The sequence below is a fragment of the Physeter macrocephalus genome, chromosome 2 (assembly GCF_002837175.3).
Source record: "Physeter macrocephalus isolate SW-GA chromosome 2, ASM283717v5, whole genome shotgun sequence".
In the NCBI taxonomy this organism is placed as follows: Eukaryota; Metazoa; Chordata; class Mammalia; order Artiodactyla; family Physeteridae; genus Physeter; species Physeter macrocephalus.
This window is the reverse complement of record NC_041215.1, coordinates 113,375,520-113,389,605: the sequence shown is the minus strand read 5'-3', so window position 1 is coordinate 113,389,605 and position 14,086 is coordinate 113,375,520. Positions and strand designations below refer to the sequence as shown.

The window sequence follows — 14,086 nt, the reverse complement described above, 5'->3', positions numbered from 1 at the left end:
CTTTCTTCTGCAGATCTGTTATTGCTTTTGTCTACCCTGCTCTGGAGAAGAGAAATGACTATGCTGGGGGACAGTTGTGGCCAGATGACATACTTTTTCATCATATGTACCATGTGCACAAACTACTTATCCTAAAAGTAAATTGATCACGGTATTTTGTTTAAATCAACATTTTCCCATTGCTCCTGGGATATAATCTAAAATTCTATTGTTGCCCATCCTGATTTTCCTCTCAACTGGCTTGATGAGGCTGTCAACAGCTTGAGAATAATTATCAAACTCTTATTTCCAAGGCAACCCTCTCTATCAAGAAGACTCAAGGACCCAGGTTATAGAAAGCAGACTGTCTACACTGGCTGACTTGACTGGTGAGGAAGATCACTCTCTCGCTACCCCAAGAAAAGACCAAAAGTCTGGGAGAGGGAGTATCTGTATATACTGATCATGTGCTTTATTGTCATCAACTAAGAGTGGACTCAGTGGATAACTGATTCTGTCACCTAATTACTGACAGAAAGTATGGCTTCATAACACCTACTTGAAAGCTTTAAAATCAATTGGCAGACTAGCAAAGTTTAACTGGCTTATAGTTAAGAAGTTTATATCATAGGTCAATTCATTTAGTTACCTAGAGGTATATATTTCTAACCAGTTTATCTTGGAGATATACCAGAAATTGTCTTTGATTAATATTAAGCATTCTATTGTTGCCTTATTGATATTTTTATGGCTACTGTGAACAACTGAGAACACCTGCTTTGGCTTTTCATTTTTTTCAGAATAAAATGGTTATGACCATGTTATATAGTTATCTGTCATAGAATTTGAGGAACTTGAATGCCCCTTTATTCATTTGTTGAAATAGACTTGACAGTAAAAAATGCTTTGAGATCATATGGCTTGTCAAATATTCTACCCAAATTCAGATAACAAGTAGAAGTGAGTTGCAGTCCTGACCTTAAGGGAATTTCTGATTTCCAGGGTTTGCCAGAGAAGATATGGTCAAATCATCCGATGTTCAATATTTTTTAATTGTTTGACAGGAAATAAAACTCTAAGAGGATGTCAATTACCCATTTTTCTAGACATTCCAAATCCTATAACCTGTTTCCCACTGCCCTTAGAATAAAACCCACATGTCTTACCACAGGTTACTATGCCTTCTAATCCCATCTCCACCCATCCACTATAGTCCAGCCACACCAGCTTCCTTGTTATCTCTCCAACGCACAAGAACTGTTTCTTTCTCTGAAACCTAAAAATTGTTGTTCTCTAATAACTTTCTTCCTAATCTTGTCATGACTGTTTCCTTCCCATCATTTAAATGTGCTTCAGTTATTGTTCTTTAGAGAGGCTTCCTCATCATCCTATTCTCCATCACATAATCCTGTTGTATCATTTTCATGACACTTACCACTATTTGAAACGAGTTTAGTGATTTGTTTGTTTCATTGGCTATTTTCAAACAGTACATCATCTCTGAGACCTTATCCATCTCAGAGTGCAGAGTCCAGCACGTAGCAAATGCTCAGTATTTTAAGTATTTCCTAATTGAATAAATAGAGCTAGATTATCAGACTAATGACCTACATTGAGAGTAATGACCTACAAGCAGCCATAAAATCTAATGTTTATATCATATACAAGTTTGAGGATTTAATCCACTATACACTACAGTATTCCTCTAAAGGATTTATAGGAGTTATTTATCTTACATATTTATATACAGGAGCAACTAGCAACTTGTGTGCTCTGATCTGGGACCATGTATCTCTTGTACCCTATCTTGTTTCTATCCCTTGCTGCCAAGAAACACAGGACCAAATCTGAGACCCATCTCCAAAAGCCAGACAGAAATTTATGGTGCATATTTGGAGTCCTGAGCTCAGCCCTAGAATCACTGCATAGTGTCATTTTTTTCCATCTCTAATTTATTTTTTAATTTATTTTATCATGTTGTCCTGCATGCATTTCTGTAAGTTGTCTCAAATTCTATTTGGGATGAGACAAGTTAAAAAAAAAGGGAACTATATAAAATATGTGTGTCCATTCAGTGTCTGTAGGTAGCCTCGCTCAGGATGTCCTCCTCTGTAAATTTCTCAAGTGCTTACCCTTCTCAGAATTAAGGTAGCTCTGGTCCATTGGTTACAGTCAGGTCCATGGGTTACAGTCAAGTCCATTGGTTACAATTCAGCATTTGATCAAATACTCTCTTATAGTATGTTCTAGTTGTTTCATAATATAGATTCTATAAGATTTTAAATCCTTACCTATCTATGTATGTTCTCCACAGCACTAATAATAGTACTTGCCACATAATAGGTATTCAATGGACCTTTATTAAATTAGTAAATGAGCAAATGAGTAAATAAGTTCCATGGCTCAATGAAGGGATAAAATTGTTTTTAAAACCTCTAAAAAAGAGCAAAATCAGTTCAATCTTTCTAATATTTTGTAATCCTACCAATCAAAACAATGGGAAATTAGGGGATTTTTTTGTCTATAGGTTTCCTACAAGAAGAAAGCATTGATGATGTTCAACTATATAAATATTAAGAGACAGTCTATGCCATGCTTTCAGGATACAGAATTTTACTAGACACAGATGTGTCAACTCTGCAGTGCTTTTGTATTGATTCTAAAGTGCTTTTTGGATGAACTTTGGAAGCCATTTGCTGAGTGTGGGATTTTGTATGCTTGGGGTTGTCAATAAATATGTTTTGCTGTAATTAATAACTGTATGTTCTTGCACCTGTGGGGAAGATGAAGCATCTTTCTAATTTCACATTCAGCAATAAACATGAACAACTGTCTGCAGGATTCCTCTTTTGATTCCAGCTGCCAACAGCTTGGAATGCTTTGAGTCCAGCTAACTCTACATCCCCCCTCATTAGCTGGTGCCCCCATTTATTTTTCTGACTAAATGGGTAGAAAAGTCATTTTGTTTAGCTCATTTGGATCTGTTGAGAAAGATACCAGCAAATCAACACCTGTCACTTTTCAGTAATTCCTAAGAGGAACTGGGGCTTTGTAGCAGATTTGCCTTGGCAGGAAACGAAATGCTGAGGATTGCAGTAAACGACTGGATTCTATGAAACTGCCACCTCCTCCCTTAAAGTGGAGAATGGGCATCAGCCTATTATGGACATAATTAATCCAAATCACTTATAAGGTAATAAAACTTAATTATGTATTCTTAAAAGCTAAGGACCCACCAATTGTTGTTAAGCTTTTTCTTGATTGTAGCTAGTGAGTTAAATTTGTTGAGGCTATTTTTCCAACAGGTAATTTTTTAAATATCATTTTATTTTTAGTTAAGTAGCTTTGATATAACATTGCTTTTAGTGGTAGATCAAATACATCCATTAACTTCAGCTTAGTTCCTGTATTTGGGGAAACATTAGTTAGGAATTAACTTCCTGGATGGGTCTTTATATAATTGTCATTTTCTGCACCTTAGATACTTTCTCTCTTTATTATCTATTAAGAGAAGTATTTCCCTCTCATCTCTGAACAGCCGGATATCTGTCTTTTCATTGATTTTTAGGTACCTCTGTGCTTGAGAGAACAAACATGACAAAACATTTCAAAGTTCATTCTGATTTGGTCAGATCCTGTTGTGAGTTGACTGTTGTAAATGAGTGAGATCATCCCTTGAAAGCGTACTAACAAGGACATTATGGATTTAATGACCCTTCTATCCACAAAAGGTTCAGCTGACCCCAGAAATCAGCTGTTCATTCTTGAAAAGTAATTACAAGAACTAACATTTATTAAACTTTTGCTTAATAAATGTGCTTTTATTAAGTGTACCAGGTACTTTTCTATAGCAGTCTACATGGATTATCTTACTTACCTGAACGACAATTCTATAAACGAGGTACTATTACTGCCCCTCTTTAGTAATGTGGAAACTGAAGCACAAGGAGTTTAGACAGCTTGCCCAAAGTTATACAGCCAATTAGCAGTGAAGACATACTTTAAGCCCAAGAAATCCAGATTTTAACCATGATACTCCAGTACCCTTGCTTGTCTAAAGGGTACAAAAGTATGCACACATACATGTACACTCATTTCTCTAAAACCTATCATATGCTTACTGTTGTGAGCATTGTGATCAATACCATAAAATCTCATATGTGTGTATACTATATGTAGGTGCCTTTTTGGTAGCTCATGTCCAAAGGATGATCATGTCCATCATCTTGCCAGGATGACCATGTCCATCATCTTGCCAGGATGACAAGTCTGCTCCTAGTTGTAGCTACACAGCTGCTTCAGAACTTCCTGCCTATCTCTTTTCTAAACCTCATCCAAGTAGATCTTTCTGGCAATGATTCTCTGTTTTCCTTTTGAGTCAGTCAGAATTACTATTATTACAGACCTTGACCTCGGTTGACTTTAAAGTACCACCTAGGCTTCAACAGCAAAATATTACTTTGTGCCGTGGGAGAGCCAAGTATGTCTTCAAATAAGATAATGCTGTTCATACACTGCTAATGAGATTTGCACTGTGAATGGCGTTTACAGGCATGATGGTGACGATGCACAGAAGTCTTCAGACTCTTGAATCAATTGAAATTATTTGCAAGTTATCTAATTGGAGTTAGGGATGTGTGATTAATTAAATACAGCTATAAATTCTTTGCTACTTCTCCCATTGATAGGTGGAGTTTCATTTCTCTGTCTCCTTGAATCTGAACTAGCTTTATTGGTGTATTTGACCAATTTCAATGCGTAGAAAGTGATATTCTGAGACTTCTAAGGATAGGTCATAAGACTTGCAGCTTCCACTTAGGTCTTTCAAATGTTTACTCTGGGGGAAGCCAGCTGCCATGTAAGAAGTTCAACTTCCCTGAGATCACCATGTAGGAGATGCCAAATGTAGGCACTCTGGTCAACAGTCTCAGCTGGAGCCATGCTTCCATTCATTCTTTCCAAGGCACTATATGTGAGTGAAGCCATCTTGGACCTTCAAAACAAACCCAACTACCAGCTGAGTATACAAAATGACCCCACCAATGTCACAAAAGCAGATGAATCATACAGCCAAGTCTGGCCCAAAAATCTAACCTACGTAACTGTGAGATATAATAAAAAAGTTGTTTTAAGCCACTGAGTTTTGGGGTAGTTTGTTATACAGAAATGGATAAATAACCACAGCAGAAAATGATAGATGGCTCTGCCACAAAAAATCAAACCTGACATTCTGTCATCACATAACCTCAAAGTCCCCAGGCTCTAAAGAAGTCATTTCACATTTATAAGCAGATTTCACTTCCGTGTTGGGATCCAGATCAATAAACATGGATCTCTGACTCTCTCCTGTTACTGGCCCCTCAGAGTGCATCTCCTTTGTATTCATAAATGAGTCCATGCACACTGGCTGCTCACCTGGCAGAATTCTTTATCCCCTGGGTACACTGAAAGCTCCCACAGCTTCTGATCATAATTCACATTTTCATTAACATCTTCACCTGGACCCCAAAATCAGTTCATGTGACCAAATAAGTGTTCAGACAACACCCAACTCTTCCTTCATCTGCTTGTCCACTCCTTCTGACCTCGTCTCTCAACTTCTTTGATCTTCCCCTTGCTCTCGTTGACTCTCTCCTGCAGCTCCATCTCCTTCCCAGATCTACTGCTTCTTTCTACCTCCTCCTTTCACCTCTGTATGAACTTGGGCAGTCACTTTACCTCTCTTCACATCTGTAAATTAAGGATGCAGTGAACATTAAAATTAGGTCATATAATTTAAATGTTAGCTTATCACAGGATACAGAGTAAGTGCTCAAAATATGTTCACCTTCATTAAGATCATTACTATTCTCCTTCAGCCTAAAGCAATAGTGGCCCTGGCAGTCAACTCATGCCAATAAACACCTGTCTGACTACCAACTACTACAACATGTCATCACTCCTTCCCATAAAAATCTAAATTCCATTTGGGCCCATTCAGGACCACTTCAATCATAATCAAAACCTTCAAATCAAAATAACTACACTGCCCAGAAAATCAGAGCTTGTCATGGTGTGAATAAGTATAGCGTCCAACCCCAGCATACAGAGAAACTATCTGTCAAACTGTCACGGAGGTCCTTCCAGAAACCTAAATTTGTGCAACCTAATTACTCTTTATAATTTCATGGTTTTGTTGAATATGATTATATTATTTCTGATGGACATATCAAAGTTATTTCAGATTGGGTTAATCTGATTAGCAGAATATTAAAACTTGTTATTTTAGTCCAAGTAGTATAATATGACACTGAACTACATTTTCTTATCAACCAAGAAAAACAGCAATTTGCAATTTTGTCTTCATAGAAGACATTTTTGTTCAGAAATCTCAAAACATTTTAATATTACATGAATTTCATTTTTATATTTCAAAGAGGTTAATAATAACTATTAGCATTTCCTCTTTTAGGGCTCTTTTTCCCCCAGTATATGATAGATATTGAATAAGCTATGTACTTACTTATAAGCGATATCTTTCCAATCTTCAAAACTAAATATAGAGCTGCCCGCTAGACATCTCCATTTAGATGTTCCATCACAGTAACAACAACAACAATGATAATAATGGCTAACACTTACCATAGCACTTACACTGTACCCAGCAGTATTTGAAGTACCTAATTTCATTTTCTCAATCTTACAATCATGACAAGCCTATGAATAGGGATTATTATTCCCATTTTATGGAGGAAACTGAATATGAAAAATGTAAATAACCTGCTCAGGATCACACAGCTACTGAGTGTCAAGAGCCTGGATTCAAACCCAAGAAGACTGGCTCCAGAGTCTGGCTTTTAACCACTGACTACACACCATTTCCATTCTGCCTCTCATGGACACCTGAAACTCTCATGATTAAAACAGAACTTATCATTTTCAACCAAAACCCAGTACTAACTCCTGTGTTTATTAAGGCCAAAAATATCACATGATCTCTCACCTATATCCTCAGGCAAACATGGAGCTCTGAATCTGAATAACCCCTCTCACTCGTCCAAACAAATCGTAACAGTTCTTTCTCCCAAATACATAATTCTTCAAATTGATTTCTCTTTCCTATTCCAGTCCAAGTGATGCTGGTCTTTCCCCCCACCCTCTCTCTCTGTCTCTCTCTCTCTGTCCTGGATCAGATCACTGCATTAGCCTCTTAACTAGTCTCTGCCTCCAATCCTGGTTCATACAATCCATTCTCCAGTCTGCAGTCAAAGTGAGTTTTCCAAAATGCTAAAGTAATTATGTCACCTTCTAACTTAACTTCAACAGTTTCCTTGCTATCCTTAGCAAAGTGTCCAAATTCCTCACCATGGCTTATAGGGTGCTTAGGGTTTAGTCTGTGCTATTTCCCAGCCTCACCATCAACCATGCATGAGTGATGCTCCAGTCACACTCAGCCTTCTTCAATTCTTCAAACGCAGTATGTTTTCTTTGCCTCGGGGTCTTCACACACATTATTTTCACTGTGCATACACACTGTAGAACACACCACACTTCTTCACCTGGCAAATTCTTACTTATCCCTCGGGTTCCAGTTTATGGAAGCCTGCCCTGATCTGCCCCAGGCATGTGTTCATATAGCCCCTAAATTTCCCTTACAAAAGCATTAATCAAGTTCTATCATAATAGTTTTTTTTAAAACTCTCTGCATCCACCCCTAAACTGTAAACTTCATAAGTCCAAATCTCTTTTATTTATAGATGCTCAATAAATGTTTGTGAATTTAATGAATAAATATAAAACACAAACGGCTAAAGAAAAGTGATACAGAGATACTATATACAAGAAACTACATACTCTTAAATTGTCTATTTTCTACTAAAAAGTAGATTTGCATGGTTATTCTGTGTGAACTACTCTATAATAAGTAATTATAGAGATGAAAAAGGAATGGTAAGTGAGTGGCCATGAGCAAACTACAATGGAGAAAGAACAAATGAAGGTATAGATTAAACATCACTCTTGGAGGTTGATAAATATGTGCTTATTTAAAATCATGGTCACTGAAGATATACACAAGTATTGATAAGATTAATGAAACAATAACTAAGGTTGAAGAGAATTCTGTTGATCTAGTCTTGAGGAGAAAGTTGATTGAAGATTTTGGAAAATTAGTGTTTACAGGGTTTCTTTTACAAACTCTGCAGCCCCCTAAATATATGAAGAGTGAAATTAAGACCGGAGGTCCAGTGTAAACTGGATCAAGATCCCTTAGCCAAAGGAGGAGATAGGAACTTATAACTAAAAGGGAGGACAGGAACACAATCATTCTGATCAAACACTTTGCACCACAATCATTTTTAAGAATCAAAATTTTGTGGATTCAATAGTTTTGAACACCTATTATAATTTAGGTTCCAGGATGTAACAGGGAAATATGTCCCTACTTTCTGTAGATCTGTGTAAGTACCAGAGACTCATGATTGGCTTTCAGCTCTAGGTTTCAGGTTGAAGAAAATAAGTGCTGAGATGACCTGGAATTATTTATAGTGGAATAACCTCAATGGATCAAAGAAAACCATCATTGATTAAAACCAACCCCTTTATATAGACATTAGTACAAATATGGTAATCAAAGAACCATGTGTTTCATGTACTTCTGAAAATATGTTTGAAATCACCCTTCCAGAGAGATTAGCATGGCAAAACCCAATTAGGGTAAGCCAGGGACCGTTCCCTCATGAATCAGTCTACAAAGTACCATGTGTTTACATTTATAAGTCCCTGGGGCCCCAAAGATCCACAGATTTCAACAGAGTCAGACCCTATAGTGAGTGAATTACTTCTGAAGAAAACAGGACTTCACACAGTACACCAAGGCAGGTAATGATAGATTTAGCACAAGGTAACTTTTTGCTCTGGAGGCCCCCCAACATTGGGAAAGTCAATTCAGTGTTGCTTTATCTTATTCTGATATAACGAATAAAGTATGAACCTAATTTACTTCAAATGCTTGTGCCTCATGGTTTTAAAACAATCTCTAAAAATTCCTATTCGCTCACATCTTAACTGCAACAATGCCATTTTCCCCCTGCATCTCCCTATATATTTTAATTATGAATGGGAAGGAAAGCATATAAAACCTGGCAAATAATATGAAATTATGTCCTTAGTTTAATTAGAAAACATTCTTTAAAAAGGATCCATATGTAACTCCTCTTGAATGGAGAGATTAAAATAAATATTAGTCTAATTAAATTATTCCATATAAATTTCATTTGCAGCATCCTATGTGGAAATTTGTAAAGAGTTCTGGGAAACTCTTAGAATATTTGTTATGCTAATGACCTCAAAGCCATGCTATATTTCATCCTTCAGGACCTTGCATAGGCAGGTAGAAGAGATACTATGAAGGAGATTACTGAATGTGCTTAAATTTCAGAAAGGAAAATATAGTTATCTAGACACTGGATATTAGAGTGTATTTTTATTAATAAAATATGTACATTTTCAAGTTATTTCTCTTTTTTAATAACATGTTTTGAGCTTTTGGATTCTCTCTCTTTTCTGCATGCTCATATCTCACCTGTCTTCATTGCAGCTGCCAACAGCCCTAAGCTTTGTGTGGGAAATTATCACTTGGGAACACAGCATTTTTGACTTTTTTGTGAGACTGCTTGTGTTTCTTCCTTTGATGAACAAAAGCACTTCTCTGGAGTTTGTTTCTTCTAGGAAACACCTTAAAGAAATAATTAGTTAGGCTGGTAGTTTCAGGAGAGAGAAAGTGAACCTTTACTGCTACCAGAAAAGCCTATTTTTTTTTTTTTGTTTTGGTCAATAATCAATAGTTTTCTTTGTGAACACAAGTCCTTTATAAAATGAAAGTTGTAAAGACTTTAAAAATGATCTTAAAGCAACAAGGAGCACTCACAAATGGTGCTAATTTTGACTTGCTGAGGTTCTTTTTGTTTTGTTTTTTATTCATTACTGCATTGATCTCAACAGCTGTAGGTACTTAAACTCTTTCTGGAGCCCTTGCACCCTACGCTGTGCACAAGAGAAGAAGTAGGGACAATTATTACCAATTTTTCCCAGAGCCCAGGGAGCTGCTTAGGAGGAGGATGGATGTTCTTCCTCCTGCCACATTTCCCCTCACACTCACCAACTGCAACAGCTTTTCATAAAATAGCACAGTAATATTCATTAGGAAAAATAGAATTTTTATACGTAAGAACAAAGGAAAAAGAAGTGGTAAGAGAAAGACAGGAAAGAAAGTTAAGCTAGTCTTTTTCAAGCTAAGGGTGTCTCCAGTGGTATATAAAGGAAGGTCTTTGTGGATTTCATTGGGTGTATGTGAGCATTTATGGCACCTGTGCCTGCAGGGGAGCCGCACCAGCATCCAAATGGTAATACTGGTGTGTAATTACAGAGCACTTAACTGCATTCAGCCTTGGTTTGTTTCTCTGATAATTTCCACTTTCATTGTTCAAGAAGCTGTGGACACTGTAGAAGCTGAGGTTCAAGTACCTGCAGCTGTTGAGATACATGAATGTAGTAGCTGTTTTTAAAAGTTTCCAGTAGGAATGCTGTTTAAGAGGAAAGTTTGACAAAAGTACAGTTAAAATACTCTACTTACCTTTCCAAAGCCGTAAAACCCTACATCTCTAATTGGATCATTCTTTAGTCCTCTTTCTTCTTCATTTCATAAGCTGGCTGAGCTCCTTTTCACCCCACTCAGTAGAGCTGGTCCTCCTTGCCCGCTGTTGAATTCTCAGTATGGAAAATGCTACTTTGATTTTTATTCAGCTCTACAGACAGACATAGCCCGTACGTTGTCTGCACTGATGATATGTAACAGATTCAGAGGTTTTAAAATGTGTTAACCTGTTTATATAAAAGAGTACAAATGTTCCAAAAGGATAAAGCCTCGCCAAATCTGAACACAAATCTGCTTTCATTTTCTAACTTTCATTTTCTTGCATTTCCCTCCTCCAACCAAACTACTGAATGCGTTATTTATTTGTGTTTAGTTCTTCTTAAAGTTTGGAACATCAGAAAACCCAAAGGTAACAAAAACAAAAATTAATATAATTTCATTTTCAGCACCTTGGAGAGAGTGTGTATCATCTTCCGTTTCCCCAAAACCCTTTATTTTAGGAACAAAAATATAGGGATTATTTAGAAACAGTACTGCTTGATTAATTATTACTACTCTTCTGATTTTATTGTATTTTACAAATAGCTTCTTCAAATTAATATAAAAATTGAGAGCCTTTATAAAATTTCCATGATACAAAACTTAACTATTACTTTGAATTTTTGGTACTTTCAGCAAGCAATTATGTTTGTTTCAAATTACGAGTTACTTTTCTAAATTGGCCACTAACACTCTGCTTACTTTTGGTCAAAGTGTAATTTTTCTCTTCCTCTGAGTGTGTATATGCGTATGTGTGTTTAGATAGATAGATAGATGACAGATAGATAGATGATTGATAGAGGATAGATAGAGAAAGCAATACTAAATCAAATAGTGTAAAATATTACCAATAGGTAAATCTGGGTAAAGGGTGTACTATTTTTATTTTTGCAAATTTTTAAATGCAAAATTCTTTCCAAATAAAAAGTTTTAAAATTTCTATGTGGTTTAAACACGCATAACTAAGAATTCATTCTCAACTTCTCCCATAGCTCCTTCTCTCCACACATGCCTTGAGCTCCAGTTACACCAGGCTGCTTGTAATTTCCTCAAATGAATGTGCTTATCCTCTAGTCTACCTGGAGAACTACAACACACTGTACAAGACAACACCTGAGACCATCTCCCCAGAAAAGCCTTTTCCTGATCTCTGCAAGCATTTTCTTCACTGTGAGAAATGATTTTTTTAACATGTCTGTCTTCGTTAAAATACAAGATATAAAAAACTGAAACTGCATTTTGTTTCTGGGCATGTTACTTAACTTCTGGTGCTTCAGTTTCTTTATTTATAATATGGAGATGACAGCACCTACTCATAGGGATATTTTGAGGATTAAATGGGTTAACTCATGTAAAGGACTTAGAACTACCTGAGGAATAGCAGATATTCCATAATGTTAGTTACTTATTATGGTTGTGCTGGTGGTGTGATGGTGCAAAGTAATAGAGCATCAGAAAAGTACTAGAATAATAGGTGTAGGAGGGATCATAGTATCTTCTACACTAAAACTTGAAGAAACTCATTAAATATTTTTAGGTGAATGAATCGATGATCAGGGAGTATATTAATATAATATTATGGGGAAGAGGTAAGGAAGGTCTCAACCACAATGATAACAAGAGGGAAAGAAGGGGAAAATAAATTTTAAAAGCCTTCATGTAGATCTATATCAAGGGAAAGGATAAAAGCTAGTATGTCCTCATTATCTTAGAAATTTCACAAAAATTTCCCATGTTTTAGGTGGTATTTCTGGGATATGGTATCACCACGGCCATTGGCACTATCTTTCAGATGATATGGATCAGCCTCTGACTGGGTTCAAGTGCTTTTCTCTGTGTTACACAAGATGTTTTTTAAAAGTTTAGTTTATTATATATGTGTGGCAATCATTAGTCAGTGTGTGATTATAGCTGTATGTTTGAAAGGATCCAGATCAAGGGTAGTATATAACGACATAAAAAGATAATAAACTTTTAATGAGATTTATAAGCAAGGGATGGGAGGAGAAAAAAAGAGAGAAATGTAACAGTTTAAGCTTCATTAATTTTAATATTAATTTGTTCATACCCTAAGGGCTTTGAATAGAAAAAGAAAAAAAGATATAATCTTGGCCCAAAAACCTGTTTCATCAGAGAAATGAACAGATTTTGTGTATCAATGTAAATATAAATGAACACATAATAGCAAGAATACAAATGTCTTGTCTATTGATAGTATTTTATTTAAAAGTTCACAATTAGAGCGCTTGTAATAACACAAAAAGTTTAAAAGTGACAAAGGCTGCCTGTAGGAAGGACTTTTCTTATATGTAGAAGGAACAAGGACCTTGTGCTTAAAATGTGTAAAAACTCTCATCGCAGCGTGGGACTCAGCAGATCAAAAGAATCTATAATCTGAAGGGAATGAACATAACTTCCAAGTTATTCCAAAGTTGGCAGGAAGGAGGGGGGTGTAGAGATGGCATAAATCTGAAGATTTCACTTGGCTCAGGTTACAAATCCAAACGAAAACAAGAATAAACCACCTCAGCGGTATCCACCATCTGCTGACATACTACAAAACACAAAACTGCAAACCAGTGTCCTTTAAAGAAATCCATACTTTAAAGACCTCTGTCACACTTCTCAAATTCAGCACTGTGGGATGGGATAAGGATATGCCTGGTTAAGCCAGAGAGAATGATGATTAAAAAGAAGCAAAACACAAACATCATGATGGAGGAGTTCATAAATTAAATCCATATTTCATTTTAACCATTTTTATAGTATTCTGCCTTTGTTAAAGTGTCCTGAGTATGGCAGATGGTATTTAAAAACAATGACAATAGTGTCCGTAAAGTATATATAGAAAGAGTTCAGAAGATAGAGCAGCAACTTTTTCGACCTTGATCATCGTTAATCAGCACCATAAAATGTTAGCTGCAAAGAAGCATGTAGGTAAACTTAGCCCCCCCAAAATAAGGCATTAGTAAATGAAGGAATTCTCATGAAGAAGTTACTCAGGAAGGACTCTCTAAGTAAGGTTTTTAAAAAGTGACTGACAACAATTTAATTGTGAAAGAAGAGACTGTGAAGGCATAACTAGGTAAACTGAAATAAACCTTGATATCAATATTAGTCTCTGGGAAAGAAAGTTGCGAATCAGTTCCTTTAGATAAAAAAGTGGCTTAGGTTGATTTAAGAATGGAGATGGGGCATCTGTTTCTCTATGCCGCTTTCCCAGCACCGTACTGCCTGTAGTGGAAGAGACTCTTGGCGTCCACATTGCGAGATTTCTTCACAGCTTCCGCAAAAAGTTTGGTCACCTGAAAATATAAGGGTAGGAATCTTAGCAACCCATATGAAATGAAAGCGAATGTTTAATGAAGCAGGAGCGAAAAGTCAGTTTCTGTTCCCAGTTTTCAAAGGGGCAGGAGATGGAAGACACAAACATTT

The 14,086-nt window shown here is 36.4% G+C and overlaps 1 protein-coding gene across 1 annotated transcript in view; it reads right to left on the bottom strand.

The window, feature by feature from the left end:
- Window positions 1-12,859: 12,859 nt before the first annotated feature.
- CPS1 (carbamoyl-phosphate synthase 1) overlaps window positions 12,860-14,086 on the bottom strand; it is a 149,747-nt gene continuing 148,520 nt past the window's right edge. The window contains exon 38 of the mRNA XM_024124648.1: window positions 12,860-13,956. Coding sequence (XP_023980416.1) covers window positions 13,858-13,956 — 99 coding nt within the window. The 3' untranslated portion in view covers window positions 12,860-13,857. The remainder of the gene's footprint in view (window positions 13,957-14,086) is intronic.